We start from the raw sequence: 16,617 nt of genomic DNA on the forward strand, positions 1-16,617 counted from the left end.
TCATGATAGGAGCAAAAGGCAAGACCAAAGAAGCAGGAAAGCATTGAAACCAAGATGCCAAAAGTTCTGTGTGTAGGGAACTGATGAAAAAGGGAATTTACCTGGCATAGCCCACCCTTTGCATAACTGGTACAACGCAGTACCCCTTGAATCAGAGTTAACTCCTGGCCCTATTAGTTCATGGTTGGTCCCGACAGCAAGTAATTCCAAGCCCACCATCTCCATCCTCATCGTCGAAGGCACATGTTTAACTTGCCATCACCAAAATACCTTCCTAAATCAGTTTGTTTTTAGGGACCTCCCTGGCGGTCCAGTGGTTAAGACTCTGTGCTTCCACTGCAGGGGGCACAGGTTCGATCCCTGGTCGGGAAACTAAGATCCCACCAAAAAAAAAAAAAAAAAAAAGAATGCTAAATCAGTTTGTTTTTAGAACTCTCTGAACTGATACACAGCCCAGAATAATTCAGATGGATGTTATTAAAGGATGGTGGAGAAAAACAGAAATTTCTCGGGTAGGGTAACACACTCATTCTGAGAAGGTGCTGGATGGATAATCCTTCCTCTTTGGAGAGAGTGTGGTACAAATCTGAGCAAAGTGGCTGGAACACATTTGCTTTTGCCTGTGCCTATGTGTGCCAATCCTAGGACAGACCGAATTATCGTACAGATGTTTGTGTTGGGGTTTTGCTTCTGTCTCCATAAATGGTGGGGACAGAAGGACAGGCAAGGACAGAATTGATCCAACCCAGCCCACATGGCGAGCCCAGCCCCTCTGCCTACAGCTGCCCAAAGGTGGAGGGAGATGGGATTGGGGTTTTCTGGACCGCCCTTCATAAGTTAAGTGGACCGGCTTTGTAGATACTTCCCCTGGAGTCAAATCAAAAGGAAACGACTTAGAGGAGCCTTTAAAAGCCTTTAATACCTTTCCTGCATCTATTTTCTTTGGCATCTGCTGAGTGCTGAGGTTCCTGCCTCTGTGTGTGTGTGTGTGTGTGTGTGTGTCAGGGGTGGAGGGGCACACTTCAGGTTAACCCAGGTGACTTCCAGGAGGCTCGTGCGTCAATAAGGCAGCTGCTGGTTTTCTAGGTCCAGGATGATGAGACTCAGGTGAAAGTGTTTTCGCAAATGTGGTACCAGGCGGCCCCTACCTTTTCGTGCTGACTCTATGTTGAGTTCGGCCAAAGAAAGATGTCCCTGAGCCCAGACAAAACAAGCAGAGGCGGAAGGAGTGTCCTGATTTAAGAGTCCTTATTACAGCAAAAGAAACCATTCTGAAAAGCAGGTTAGCTACTAAAAGATGGCAAGGAACAGAATAATGATTTTGCCCTAAAAAAGATTTTCCTGCCAGCCTTCCTCTTCGTGCCCTCTCGCACACGGCCTCCTCCTCCAAAGAGCCGCATTGAAAACGGACCCCAGATTGGAGTTGTTTTCTACTCCAGCAGCCGCATGATAACCTCATACTCAAGAAAACCCACTTAAAAAAAAAAGTCACATGTAAGATGCTTAAATCGTTTTCTACATATCCTAGCTTCTCAGACGTGGCGTTTCAGAAAAAGTAAATAAAACCGGCTGTTCTATTTTTGGTCCTTCTTTAAAGAGCTACATTCAAATTCCTGCTCTGAATGTCCCTGTGATAGTCTCTTAACCTCTCTGAGCCTTGGCGTCTTGTACACAAAACGGGGATCCAACAGCGCTTCCCTCCAGAGACTGCTGTCGAGTCCAAGGCGCTAATGTGTGCGACAGTGACAGTGGACACAGCCCTGACCCCAGACCCGATGATATTTTACCTTGCCTCATGTGTTAAGGAAACATGATAAAGAGAGGCCCAAGCGGCACAGGTGACAAAGTCAAGGCATAAAAGACGCTCAGGTGGGAAAGTCCTACCGTGGACCCCGGCCCCCCAGATGTGAGAAGCACTTTGGGAAGTTGTTCAAATAAAGAGGCATTTCATCCTTCATCCTGGAAGTGAGCGAGTTCTGTGCTTTTATTCTGTTTATCTGGAAGGAAGTCGATGTCAGCAGCTACAAGAGCAAGTGGGTTCCAGAAGTGAAAGGGGACAGTCTGTGTCCTGCGTGTGCTTGTTCCTCCATTCCCAGCAACCCCAGGACTCTGACTCCCTTATCTGACTGTCACGTTGGAGAGCAGATTGCGTGGTGCTCCGAGAGATAGGACGGATCTGGGGGGAGGCTGACCGTTCAAGCTGCAGGCATTCCCCCTCCCAGTACTTCCGGGCATGAGTGTACTGGCCGAGGCCGGGGAAAGCCTCATCCTTGCATTGGCTGGATTTCAGCTGAGAAGCAACATCCTCAGGTCTCAGGGAAAAGGGGAAGCACAGAATCTCCTGGAAGGGTCAGCAGGTCTGCCTGGCTGCAGGACCTGGGCCTCCAGGAGCAGGGAGAGGCCCCTTTGCTTTCTGAACCTCTAATTTTCATCTGGAAAAGGTGAGCTACCTTGCGCTGGATGATCTCTGAGGTCCTATCTTAGTCCATTCTGGCAGCTATAACAAATGACCAGAGACTGAGTGGCTTAGACGACAGAATTTACTTCGCATAGCTCGGGAGGCCGGACATCCAAGATCAAGATGCCAGCGTGGTCAGTTCTGGTTAGGATTCACTTGCCACCTGCAGGTGGGGGCCTTCTTGTTGTGTCCTCACATGGTGGAAGGAGGGCTACCGAGCTCTCTGGCCTCTTCTTATAGGGGTACTAATCCCATCCACGAGAGCCCCACCCACATGACCTAATCACCTCCCAAAGTCCCACATCCAAACACCATCATATTGGGATCAGGGTTTCAACATATGAATTCTGGAGGAGGCACAAATATTCAGTCCGTTGTAGGTCCTTTCCTTTCATCTTAAAGCCAACTTATTTTTTAAATTAATTTTTATTGGAGTATAGGTGATTTACAATGTTATGTTAGTTTCAGGTGTACAGCAAAATGAATCAGTTACATATATACACATATCCATTTTTCTTTTAGATTCTTTGCCCATATAGGTCATTACAGAGTACTGAGTAGAGTTCCCTGTGCTATACAGTGGGTCCTTATTAGTTATCTATTTTATATATAGTAGTGTGTATATGTCAATCCCAATCTCCTAATTTATCCCTCCCCTGCCCTTTCCCCCTTGGTAACCATAAGTTTGTTTTCTACATCTATGACTCTATTTCTGTTTTGTAAATATAAGTTCATTTGTACCATTTTTTAAGATTCCATGGGACTTCCCTGGTGGCACAGTGCATAAGAATCCACCTGCCAATGCAGGGGACATGGGTTCAATCCCTGGTCAGGGAAGAGTCTACATGCCGCAGAGCAACTAGGCCTGTGCACCACAACTACTGAGCCTGAGCTCTAGAGCCTGCATGCCACAACTACTGAGCCCGCACACAACTACTGAAGCCTGCGTGCCTAGAGCCCATGCTCCGCAACAAGAGAAGCCACCGCAATGAGAAGCCAGCGCACCACAACAAAGAGTAACCCCAGCTCGCCACAACTAGAGAAAGCCTGCGCACAGCAACGAAGACCCAACACAGCCAAAAATAAATACAATTAAATCTTTTACAAGAAGAAAAGATTCCACATATAAGGGATATCATATATTTGTCTTTCTCTGTCTGACTTACTTCACTCAATAGGATAATCTCTAGGTCTATCCATGTTGCTGCAAATGGCATTATTTCATTCTATTTAATGGCAGAGTAATATTCAATTGTGTGTGTGTGTGTGTGTGTGTATGTATATATATATATATATACCACATCTTCTTTATCCATTCATCTGTTAATGGACATTTAGGTTGCTTCCATGTCCTGGCTATTGTAAATAGTGTTGCTATGAACATTGGGGTGCATGTGTCTTTTTGAATTATGGTTTTCTCTGGATATATGCCCAGGAGTGGGATTGCTGGATCATATGGTAGCTCTATTTTTAGTTTTTTAAGGAACCTCCACACAGTCCTCCACAATGAAAACCAACTTATTAACCAGAATCGGCGTATTTGTGTGTGTCCAGTCCAAAGACTAAACTCCTGGTTCCACTGAAAATCAGGAGATCCTTGCTCTGTAAGGAATTCTGACACAGGAGGAAAGTCACAGCATTCTTCCAGGGTGGTCAGAGCTGAGTCCCAATTCCACAGGCCAACCCTCTTTAGAAAGAAACAAAAGGTCACAAGAAATAGCACATCACATTTATCATGGGGAAATGCCCCACACATCCCATAAAATCTTAGAATTCATGGGAACATGCTGAGTCTATTTGATTTAGTTTGAATTTTCAGGCACCAAATGTTTTCAGGCTACTTTGTTCTTATAAATGGCAAAAGCTTTCGAAAGCAAACTGCAAGCCCAAGCCACTGCCAAGATGTTCCAAGTGTTTGGCTTCTATAGTTGAAGGATTTCACTTTTTCCCATGACGTTAGCTTTCAAGAGAACACTGGCCTATATTGTGTTTTTAATTGCTAGCATGTACCTTGTGTGAAAGAAAACCAAGTGCTTCATTCAAAAAGAAGTCACCTTGGGGCTGGCATTTACCCAGCTGGGTGTGGAGGAGCTTGAATGACGAGCTGGTCACAACAGCAAGTAATAAGAAGAGTACTACAACTTTTCAGTTTTATGGAACTCTTTCACAAACATTCTCTCTTCTTGGTTTTCCCCCTTCAGTATCAATACCTCCCTGTTAAGATGAAGAGACTGAGTGTGTATGTGACTTGCCGAGGTCACTTGGCCACAGCGACCGTGTCAGGGTGTCAGGGCTTTCTGCCACGGGCCACAAGCTGTCATCACTAAGTCATTGTCAAATGCTGCTGACTCACCATAAAAAACACTGAAACAATGCCATTTGCAGCTACATGGACGGACCTAGAGATGATCATACTAAGCGAAGTAAGTCAGACAGAGAAAGACAAATATCATATGATATCACTTATACGTGGAATCTAAAATAGGACACAAATGAACTTATCTGTGAAACAGAAAGAGACTCAGAGACATAGAGAACAGACCTGTGGTTGTCAAGGCGGGGAGGGAGATGGTGGAAGGATGGATTGGGAGTTTGGGATTAGTAGATGCGAACTAGTATACAGAGCATGGATAAACAACAAGGTCCTACTGTAGAGCACAGAGAACTCTATTCAATATCCTCTGATAAACCATAATGGAAAAGGATATGAACAAGAATGTATATATATGTATAACTGAATCACTCCACTGTACACCAGAAACTAATACGACATTGTAAATCAACTATATTTCAATAAAAAAAGAAAAAAATGCTGCTAACCTGTACGGCGATGGCCACCCCATGCTGTGATTTAAAATCAGGTCATAGGTCAATGCCGCCACATGGGAGAAAACGGCTGCAGGCTTTTACAAGTATCTCATATAAACAGGTTGCAATATACATACAGGAGCTGCCAACCTGAGATGTTAGAAAATACAAACACAGCCTCAAGTGAGTTCCTCCTAATGACGCCACCCCACAGCCTGAGGGATGAGACCCTGCTGCTTAACAGAGACAAGAACTTAAGACACGTGGCACGACGGAAACCAGGGTTTGCTCCATAAAGCAGAGGTTAGACAGCTGGCCACTCTGAACAGCTGACCGCTGCAAACACAGCACAGTTTTGGAGAAACTGGGAACGCAGAGGGAACTATTCTTCTTTTTAAAATACAGGCACGCCCCACAAGTTCCCAGGTCTTTGCAGGAAGGGGCCATCCCAGCCTCTGGAGCTGGTCAGCTGCAGCTTCTCCTGCGTGCTTGGAGAACGCCACCAGTCGAGGCCGGGGGAGGTAAGAGAGGGGGGAAACAGGCCACTCCCACCCAGTAACTCCATATGGACCCGACGGCACAGGTCCAGATAAATGGGCACAAGCTGGGCGGCTGTCTCACTGCCCAGACGTGGGTGTCTTCTCAGAGCACCCGGGATGGCGGCCTGGCACTGGGCAGCCAAGGTAGAGGCACTGGTTGAGGACCTGCCAGGGCAGATCCAGCCGGGGGAACCTCCCAAGGAAGTGCTTGGACACCCAGGATGAAGATGAGTGATGAGCTGCCCCCAGGTGGGGAGGGGACCTGCCAGCGGCCCCCGTGCAGGAAGCCGGGCGCTGCTGAGCTTCCTTGGTCACTGCTGAGCGGATGACACCTGCTGTTTGGCAGCTGGGAACCCAACGTGCACGGTCTCCTCTCGTTTCTTCCACTGAGCCCTGCGATCGCCTACCTGCCGGCCCTGCACGAGGTGTGGCGTGCAGGGGGCTCGCAGACCAGCCTGAGCCCAGGCTCGGGCACAAGAATGACGCGCACACACGTGGACCAGGGCAACGACCTGGGACGCCGGGTCCAAAGCGAACTGTTAGAGAGTCATGGCTGCAGCCCTGCCCGGAAGCGTCCTGTTACTCACCTGAGAGCAAGGGAAGGACTCAGAGCCCTGAGAACTAAGCGTCAGCCTGCTGAGGGGTGAGTGGCGGCCAAGAAGGTGAAAGCGCAAACCTGAGCTAGTGGAGAAGTCAGGGCTGGGATGTGAGATGCAGGGGAGGGGGTCTGTGCTCATCAAGGCCACCTTCATTTAACTCTAAAATCGAGGGGTCTTGTGCTTCCCCTGGACACAGCCTCCAAAAGTGGAGCCTTTCCAGAGCCAATGAAAGTAAAGGTGACAGTCACAGGGCGGAGGTTTTTTCTGAGCTGCCACCCCATGCTGGTAAACCTGGTGTGTGGAGGTGAGTGACAGACTCCCAAAGAGGGACTGTGGCGCGTGACAAGTGCTTCCAGGATCCCAGGACCAGGCAGAACGAGGCCGCCTCGCGCCCTCAGTGTCGAGAGCTGAGAGGCAGAGGCTGGAGTGGACACACTGAGGGGAAGTCCCAGAAGTGGCTTGAAAATCAGAAGCTCTCTTACCTCAAATGAAATCAGTTCGTCTTGAGCCATGAATCCAAGTGATTATTATCAGCCAAGGGCTACACAGGATCGGAAATAGAAGAAAGTTCTCTAGCTGGAGAGATAGTAAAACCTCGACAAAACCCCCGTGCAAATTTGCTGTGAATGAGTTTCTCTCTCTGACAATCAACGTAAAGGGGAAGAAAGCCTTGGTGAGGTCAAGAGTAATCTCTGCTTTGGGTCTCTGGAGGAACTGATAGTCCAGAGCGACACAACAATTCGTTCTTGGCAACATTCCACCCCACCACAAACACACACCAACACTGGGGGTTTTAAATTGTTTTCATAGTTTTAGTAGAACATGATCTCCAGGGAAACAGGCATCTTATGTAGTAAATGATGATGACACCAGGGGCCAGGTCTTTTTTTTTGATTTGTTAATTCCTTTTCTTTTTTTTTTTTTTTGAGGAATTCTCTTTTTTTTTTTTTAGTTTTCTTTTTTTTTCCTGCAACAAGAGAAGCCACCGCAGTGAGAAGCCCGAAGCCAACTATACTCCAAATTTCATATTGGAGTAGAGTTGATTAACAATGTTGTGTTAGTTTCGAGCATACAGCAAAGTGATTCAGTTATACATATACATGTAGCTATTCTTTGTTTTTTCTTTTTTTTCGGAGCTTGGCATGCAGGATCCTAGTTCCCTGACCAGGGATTGAACCCATGCCCCTGCAGTGGTAGCACAGAGTCTTAACCACTGGACTGCCAGGGAAGTCCCCATGTATCTACTCTTTTTCAAGTTCTTTTCTCATTTAGGTTATTATAGAATATTGAACAGAGTTCCTTGTTGGTTATGTATTTTATATATAGTAATGTGTACATGTCAATCTCAAACTCCCAATCTATCCCTCCCCTGGACCCTTCCCCTCAGGCCATGTCTTTTGTAGATGGTACAAATGGGAGTGTTGATGTGGAAAATCCATGATTTGTTGGATCAACTCAGCAGCCGGATGGGCTCTTCCCTGTCTCACTCCAACCCACCTCCTCCCAAAAACTTCTCAGGCTGCGAGGCAACGTCTAACCCTTCCCCCACTCTGACAACATGCAGGCTGACTATTCACACTGCGATGTGTACACCTATCATGCTGCCTATTTCTTTCTTTTTTTTAAAAGGGCATACAGTTTTTTTTTAAATTAATTAATTAATTTTTTGGCTGCGTTGGGTCTTCATTGCTGCACGTGGGCTTTCTCCAGTTGCGGCGAGTGGGGGCTACTCTTCGTTGCGGTGCGTGGGCTTCTCACTGTGGTGGCTTCTCTTGTTGCGGAGCACGGGCTCTAGGCGCATGGGCTTCAGTAATTGTGGCACGTGGGCTCAGTAGTTGTGGCTCACAGGCTCTAGAGCGCCTGTTCAGTAGTTGTGGCTCACGGGCTTGGTTGCTCCATGGCACGTGGATCCTCCAGGACCAGGGATTGAACCCGCGTCCCTGCATTGGCAGGCGGACTCCCAACCACTGTGCCACCAGGGAAGTCCCATGCTGCCTATTTCTAAATAGGCCTTAACCTTGCAAAACGAAACAGAGGAAAAATTGAAGCCTTCTAGTTCTGAAATTGAAATAATACTGGTATTCTGTAGATAGCACTAAAGATAAATCTGAATTTCACTGAAATGGGCTATTAGTGAGGATCAACGATTAGGCACCAGACTCGAAATGGAATTACCCTGTCCCTGGGAACTTCCCCGAAACATCAGATTTTCTTCTCTGAATTAAGGCGAAAAAATGTGATTAACATGTTTTATGTGTTTCATCCATCCCATTTGCTTTCCTGTCTTCTCTTGCAGAATTGGAAAATTTCATACAGCAAACTCATATTTCCGCTCTGCTTCACGAAATGCACGAAGTCTTTGTTTAAATGACTCCTGTATATTCAGAGATAGAACGTCTGTCAGAGTAAAAACTGTGGATCCCAGAAACAACAAAGCTTCTTAGAAACGCTTGGGCAGCCCACTGTCTGACTGGATTGAGGAGGGTGTGGAAGGCTGTCTCCTCCAAGTTTCCTTGGAAACAGATCACTGGAGGGGTGTGTCTCCTAACACCACTTCAGGACTCTTTGGAGATTACTGCAAGGTTGATCATGTCTAGTTAGTTTTCATGGAGAGCCTCCATTTCAAATATTCTCTTGTGTGTCCTCACAAACCACTGAAACACTCCAAAAACAATTATCGTGGCCTATTACACAGCCATTAAAATCATGTTTACCCGGAATATTCAATGAATTGGAGTTTGGTTAAGACATGGAGACACAACACCCTTCCATACTGTGTTACTCATATACCTAGCAGCATCTATCAATCTTTCAAAGAGGCGTGCCCCTTTACCCAGGAATCCTCCACTGGTAATCCCTGAGAAAAATCTGAAATGTACCTGAAGCTATACAGATCAGGAAGTTAATACAAGCAATGTTTGCAATAGTCAAGAAGTGGAAACAAAGCACAATAAATGTTTAACAGTAGGGAATGGGTTAAATGAATTATGTGTCAGCCATACTTTTGAATATTACTATGTAACCTTTAAAAAGAATAGATATAAGAAATGACCAAAAAAAACACCTCATGCCACACACAAAAAAGTCACTAAATAAAACGCATAGAATTAGCTCTGTTGGTTTAGAAAGAAAATGTACATGTATGGGTATATACGTAAATGCAGTGAAAATGACTAGTAGGTTATACCCACATGGCTAACAGCAATCACCTCCTGAGAGGGGTGGAGAGCTGTGGGATGCGTCAGTTAGGATGCTTTTGGCTACAACTAACAAAACACCCAACTCGACCTGCTTTAAGGGGTCAGGAAGGCTTCAGGTCCCAAACGTCCTAAATCAGAGACTCCTCTTGGGTAATTCGGAAGGTCGAGGGCACTGTGGAGGCCCCATTCTTCACCTTTGCATTCTTCTGCAGGTCAGTTGGGACCTGGCCCAGCCTGCTCTGGTGGCTGACGGCTGCCCCACTTACAGGCATTGTGTCCATAAGAAGAAAAGCTGCCGCTTCCTCCCGCGCCTCTTTTTAAGAGTCAGGGAAGTCCCCCCAGTAACCCACCCTCATGTTTGATTGGCCAGGATGAGGGCCATCTGCTCACCTCGAGCCTATCACTGGCGAGGACAACAGGCCCCGCCCCATGGTTGCTCAGCCAATCAGGATTTACCCCTGAGACATGTGGACTAGGATTGACTCCTGAGCAAAATCAGGTTTCTACCCGGCGGAAAAAAGGGGGTGATGATTAGGTAGGGCCAGACAGCAAAGCGGATCTTTTTCTTTTTACTAAGAAGTGGTTGTGGATTACTTGAAAATTTTAAAAGATTATATTATTTTTAAAAATCTAACATTAAAAAAAATAATTTTAATGCATAGAAAAAAGACTGAAGGGAAACACACCTCGAGATTGTGGGTAATCTTCATTTTCTTCAGTCTTTTCTACATTTGCCAAAAATTAAGTATACTTTTATAACAGAAAAATAACTTTTACAATGTTCTCCAGTTCTCAGTATTTTGACTTTCAAAGGGGCCCAGATATCCCTCAAGACATTGCACAGCGCCACTTTGGGTTCAGAAGAGGCTGGAAGTATCGTGCAGCTCGGCTCTGTCACCTGCCTTCCTTTAGGAGGGCTTGTGTCCACTGGAAGCCCAGACGATTTTCAGGGACCTGGGACATAACCCTCCACGGCCTTCAGCAAAGTAACGAAATGCATAAAGTCAGGGCCCTGGGTCCCACCTCCTACCCTCTGGCCCTACCTCTGCTGTGATCTTCATTTTAAGTGTTCAGATGCTCCTTGCCCCGCCTTCCCTCCCTTGTTACCATATCCCCTCCCCCCAGGTCTGCTTTGGCTCCAATCACTGCTCTACTTGTCCTTCCCTCACACATATCACAGGGTCACACAGGCCGTTGCCATTCTCTTGCACTTGGTTTTCAAGGTTTATTTGGGCAGGGCATGGAGTTAGGAGTGGGAGCAGAGAAATCTCCTTTGCAAATAATAAGTGGACCTCTCAAACATACCTGTAAGAGCAACGTGGGCTGAAGTATTTAGAGGGCTACCCAGATTACCCTTCCTAAAATCAGGGTGAAGGAGACCGCTACCGTGGAACATCCATCTTCCCCAGACGTCAGGAGGAAGCTATCACCTCAGACCATGAAGTATAAAGCGCTGGGTGGTGAATTCCCACCCACCCCGCACTGCCTTCAGGGAGCTCAGATTAAACTGAAGAGGGCTGATGGATGGCTCTGACCCTTAAAAGGGCCTGGTCAGGGACACACCAATGCCCTTCCCTCCAAAACATATTTTTAAGGCGTGCCTGATTGCCACAAACACCAGTCGGTCTTGATCAACAGAACCTACAGGGTGAGTACCAGGAACAGCCTCAGGTAAATATATTGCTAGAAGAGTATCACCAAGGCTCACCAGAAGCCAGGGCCCTGCAGAAGAGTGGAGATGTGGGTGCTTCCCATCATTCCATTTTGCATCCCATTAACTTGCACAGCTGCCCGCCCTCCATCCCCAGGCGGGGTTCTCTACTGCCGACCTTGGGTTTGTTGATTAACCAAATGGAATCTCTAATTGGTGAACTACACACAAAAATATTTTTAGGAACCTCTTCTTCCTCCTTGCCTCGCAGCCATCAGCAGTAATAAAAGCAATCCCTTTTGTTATGCCTTACATGTGTCCTTCACTGGTCATCCTACCAACTTGACGAGGTAAGCATGATTCCCATTATTTTTCTGACCAGGACACTGAGGCTCAGGGAGGTTAAAAAAAGGTGCCCCAAGTCACACAGTAGCTGAGCAGGGAGGCTACCCCAGGTCTGTCTGATTTCAATATCTGCATTTTATTTCCTGGCGAGTCACAGAGCTTTCCATTTAAAGAAGACTAGAGATCAAGGATGACCAATGTGAGAGCCCTACCAGAAAAACCCCCTTTCCTCGGTCCCTCTCTGGCCACACCACTGAAGAGTGGTGTTCCAGGGCCTCATTTCAGTCTAGAAAGAATCTCCCTTCCTCATCTTAGCTCCTTGAGGGCAGGGAAGACCCATGTGCTTTCTTTCCCTGTCACCTGGGCCTACTACGCAATAGATGCTTGGTCAACACAGGCTGAACTGAATTAAGAATATTCCAGAAACTTCTAGTGTGTCACAGCCTCCAGAGCACCTGGGATCTTGTAAGAAATGCAGAATCTCAGGTCCCAACCCAGACCCAAGGTCCCCAGACAATCAATGCCACACGCTATAAAGTTTGACACGGGATGTTCTGCACCCTCCACTTTTTTTTAATATACCTTTGTTTGTTTGTTTTTTCACACCAACGTAGAAGATAAACTTTCGTTTCTATTCCAAGTCATCATACGGAAACCACACATTGTCTTATGACCCACAAAAATTCAAGTGATCTCTGGGGGAACTTTACCCAAGAGATTACTTTGCTTAAAATGCCAAGTGGTCCCCAACCTCAAAGAATTCAGCGAGAAACAGTCGCGCCTTAGATAAAGACTGCATTAAAAAAAAATTCCCCCTTTAAATATGTTCACATTTAGTAAGTGTTTATTTAGTGCTCTAAGGTGCTATTAATCATCTTCAGATTTAAACTAGAATTACTCAGAGTTGAGTACCCCATTAGCATTCAGCAATTTCTACCCTTTGGATAACTGTCATCGACAAGTCAGCTCATTTCCTACACCTACTTATTACTGAGCACTGATGATGAACAAGGCCTCCGAGGGATGAGATGCTGGGGGGAGTATGAATGTGGCAGTCCCTGACCTCCTATCTTTGCTACACATAGAATGAAGATCAGGAACATGCTAGTCAAATATTTCTGTAAGCAAATAATGCATATCATTTCCACTATTTAAATGCAAAACTCAATTAGAGGCTTCTTTGATGCAGCCAATTACACTGTTGCTGTAAGGAAGCCAAGAATACGGTGTCACTGGGCTATTTTCAACACCCCATAATCTGACCTCTCTTGGGAAAGAGATGATACCCTGTGCATGGCATCAGCATGGGACAGTCGGTGCCTGGATCACCATGGAAAAACTGACTTCTCACGGAAAGAATAAAATACATACTTGTTTTAAAAATTAAGAAACAGGACTTAGCCCCCTGGAGGCTTAAGGTTCAAAAGCCAAACATGAAAAATTACTATAAAGGTGGTGATATAAAGAGTATATGCATGCATTATTATTTTAATCTGAAAGGAATCACTAATTTTGAATGTTTAACCTAAAAACTAGTAGCAGTGCTAAGAGCCAGCTATAAAGATTACCAAGAGTTAAGAAAGACTGTTCCAAAAATAAGATGAATTCAACTTCATAACGACACACATCAGACGCTGTCGTCATTTTAAACTATTTTTACTATTTTTTAAATCATTGTCATAATTAAATAGCCAGAAATAGTAAAAAGGGGCCCAAACACTTACAAGAATCAAATGAGCTTAAAAACAATTGTCATTTTCTACAGAAAGATGAATTCTTGAGTCACCATCTGAACACTCGCTTCTCCAATCAGGGAATTTTTTTCATCACACTAATTAGTGAAGCCTCACTTGGTTCTTTTCTTGGCATGTTTAACTCTTTGGGGGGTAACGTTTTATTAATAACATATTTCCTCTGGAATATATTCCCTTCTCTGGCCTCCATGGGAGTCACTATGGGGACCAGTGAGAATAAAACTGATTCTACGTCTTGCTACAGTGGGACAGATCAGCAAATAAATAGAGGCATCGATTTCCAAGAAGAAAATGGCTAAAAACAGCATATTTACAATTCTTCTAATCCACACTCCACATCTCTCTGTGAGATGTAAGACAATTATTGAAAACCTTTATGGTGCACACTTTATTTTTAACTAAATCTTTAGGTAGACTGCTGAGAAATGCCAATACTTCTATCGGTCTTGGTTTACCTGTGCAAACAGATTTTTTTGCTTTTGCAAAATAGTGGCCCAAGCCTGAATAGCTCATTTAAACATCATATGTATTGGGGAGTTATTTTAAAATACATTTGGGGGTTATTTTTGGCAAACTTCTCCTTCAAGAAATCTTCTGGGCAGAAAGACGCAGCTACTACTTGCCCTTGAATTTTGAACTAGCACCTCCCAAGGAAAAGCAATTAAAACTTGCTGTGTTTTAATGCAAGTCATAATGAGTCGGTCAATTCACTGATCAGGGACTGAGTTAGCTACTGTCCGGTAGACAGAGGGATGGACAGGGCTGAACCCTGCCAGGAACTGCCTTAGAGCTAATTATCTGGAAAGTCCAAATGGGGAAAACCCTTCTATTAAGGAAAAGAAGGTTTGGGTTCTAAATAATCAAGAATGACCAGTTCGTCTCTGCTAATTAAGTTAATAACTACTCAATATTTTACCTTAAAGAAACAGGCCAATCAATTTAATGAATCAAAGGAGCAGGTACTAAAAAGATGAAACTCGCCAAGCTCTCCCCTTCCGGACCCCTTCTGAACACCTGTTGAACTCAGGGGCTTTTAACTTTCCGAACTAAAGCCTCCCGGATAAAACCTTGGGAGCTTTTAGACTTTCTGGAAGTGCGTACGTATTTTTAAGGTTTCCATCTTGCTTCATCAACAAAACTGGTTACTAATTATTTATGAACCACAGGGCTGAAAACAAACTTTCTTACCTTGAGCAGTTAAGGAGGGGCAGGCAGAGGAGAGGGCTTGGTTTTTAATTTGGCCCCTTGGTACCCGTCCCTACCCCGCCCCTCCGCCCCCGTTTCCGACCCCGCGGCGCTCTACGGAAAGGTCAAAGGTAAGCCTCCCTCCTCGGCTCTGGGAGCGGGCGCACTTCCCAACAAAAAAACACCCTGGCATCCAACCTGAGGAGCTCCGGGTAGCACGGCGGCGCGAGGGGCCGGGACACGCGCTCTCCGGGCGTCCGGGGGGCAGGCTCGGCACCCATTCCGGCCCGGAACCAATTCCGACCTAGGTGGTGCCCGGGGCGCGCACGACACTCTCTCCGGGGGTCCCCGGCGCCCCACGCTCCAGGGCGGGGCGCGCGGTGGGGCTCGGGGAGGCCAATGGGCGACCCTCGAGGCTGCTACCCGGGCACGGCCTCCGCCCACCCCCAAGGTACTCTCAGAGCACCCCAGATCCTGCGGTTCGGGGTGTCTCGTCCTCTGCCTCTTTGGCGAGACGCACCCGGAGCCCACCCGCCCGGCCGCCGCTGCGGTCCCGCAGGACGCGATGTCCCCGCCGCGGGACCCGGGACTGGGGGTGGGGACCCAACCGCCCCGCACCCCCGACCCCCGCGCCGCGCAGCCCCGGGCCCGAGCGTCCCTCCGCACCCCGCGCGTCCACCGCGCCGGTGAGCAGGTGACGGAGTCCCGCGACCCCGCGCGCACGTCCTCCCACCCGGGCCACCCGCGTCCCGGGGTGCGGCCCTTACCTCGGAGCGGGCCGGGGCGGCCCCGCGGGGCCGGGCGCGGACTGGGCCGGGGAGACGCGCCTCCCGCCGCCGCCGCTGGGAGCCGAGGCGGCGAGCGGGCGCGGCGAGCTCCTCCCGGGCGGCGGCGGGAGGCGCTGCTCTAGCAGCCGCCGCCGCCGCCGCCGCCGCGGCTGCGGGTCTCGGAGCTACGCGGCCGCGGCTCCCGGGCCGCCGCCGCCGCGGGTTCTCTTGGCTCCTGCGGGAGGCCCGCTGCTCGCGCGGCAAACTCTTCCGCACGCAGAGCCGGCGGGGAGAGCCGCAGCCGCCTCTTCCTCCTCCCCCTCCCTCCTCCCGCCTCCTCTCGGTCCTCCTCCTCCTCCTCCACCTCCTCCTCCTCCTTCCCTCCGCTCCCGCTGCCGCCGCCGCCGCCGCCGGCCGGGTCTCTCCTGGCCGCACGCCGGGCCTTGGCCGCGACCCAGCCTGGGCCACGCACCCTGCGCGCCGTACGGGCAGATGGACCCCCGGACCCCCCAGCTTCCCTGGGCGGCGCAGACACCCGCGCCCCGAGGCCGCCACCGCCTCTGCTGGGCTGTTGGGGACGCGCGGCCGGGTCCGGCGGTGGGCGAGGGGTCGGGACTGGGCGCGGGGCGGGGGCGGGGATGTGCTTGGAGGGAAACTGGCCAGAGGGAAGGCCAGCAGATGCGGGGCTGCCGGCTGAGGTCCCGTCAAAGTTGTCAGTGGGGGTGGCGGGGAATCCTCCTCCCCTGCCCCGTGCCGACCCTCGCCCTGCCCGCGGCCACCCCGCTGTCCCGTGCGCTGGGGGGGCGAGCGCGCCACCGCGGTCCCCTGCACGCCGTCCTCGCGGGGCGGGCCTGCTCGCGGAGCCCCAGCCAGGGCACCGGGCGCGTCTCTGCGCGCCGACCACTGCGCTCTCTCAATGAGAGGCGGCGAGGGTCGGGGAGACGCCGGCGAGCGCGGTTCGCGGAGGACCGCGGCGCCTGCTGGGGAGGAATGATCGCTGTTTCTTCCAAGGCGAACGTAGCTGGTCCGGAAAATGGGCCAAGGATGGAAAGGAGCCGGCTCATTGCCCCCCTCCTAAGCAGAGGCCCGAGGGGTGGGGGACCGTGGCCAGGAGCGCGCGCCCGGAGTTCCACGCGGCCGCTCCCTCCCCTCCCCCGCTGCCCTCCTCTCCTTTTGCACCAGTGCAGGAAATGTTCCACTGACCTACATATTTTTCCAAACATACGTGACCTTTTTTTTTTTTTTTCCCTCTGTGGGAGGAGACAGGCGAGAATCCAAGAAAAGGAGAAGCTGGAGCGGCGCGCGCGAGGA

At 48.9% G+C, this 16,617-nt stretch overlaps 1 protein-coding gene across 1 annotated transcript in view; it reads right to left on the reverse strand.

Annotated features, from left to right (window-relative positions):
• NPAS2 (neuronal PAS domain protein 2) overlaps nt 1–15,033 on the reverse strand; it is a 192,892-nt gene extending 177,859 nt beyond the window's left edge. Inside the window, exon 1 of the mRNA XM_082357201.1 lies at nt 14,738–15,033. Within this exon, the coding sequence (XP_082213327.1) occupies nt 14,738–14,820 (83 nt within the window). The 5' untranslated portion in view covers nt 14,821–15,033. The remainder of the gene's footprint in view (nt 1–14,737) is intronic.
• Between the last annotated feature and the right edge of the window lie 1,584 nt (nt 15,034–16,617).

This window comes from Balaenoptera borealis (assembly GCF_965194805.1).
Source record: "Balaenoptera borealis genome assembly, chromosome: 15".
Lineage (NCBI taxonomy): Eukaryota > Metazoa > Chordata > Mammalia > Artiodactyla > Balaenopteridae > Balaenoptera > Balaenoptera borealis.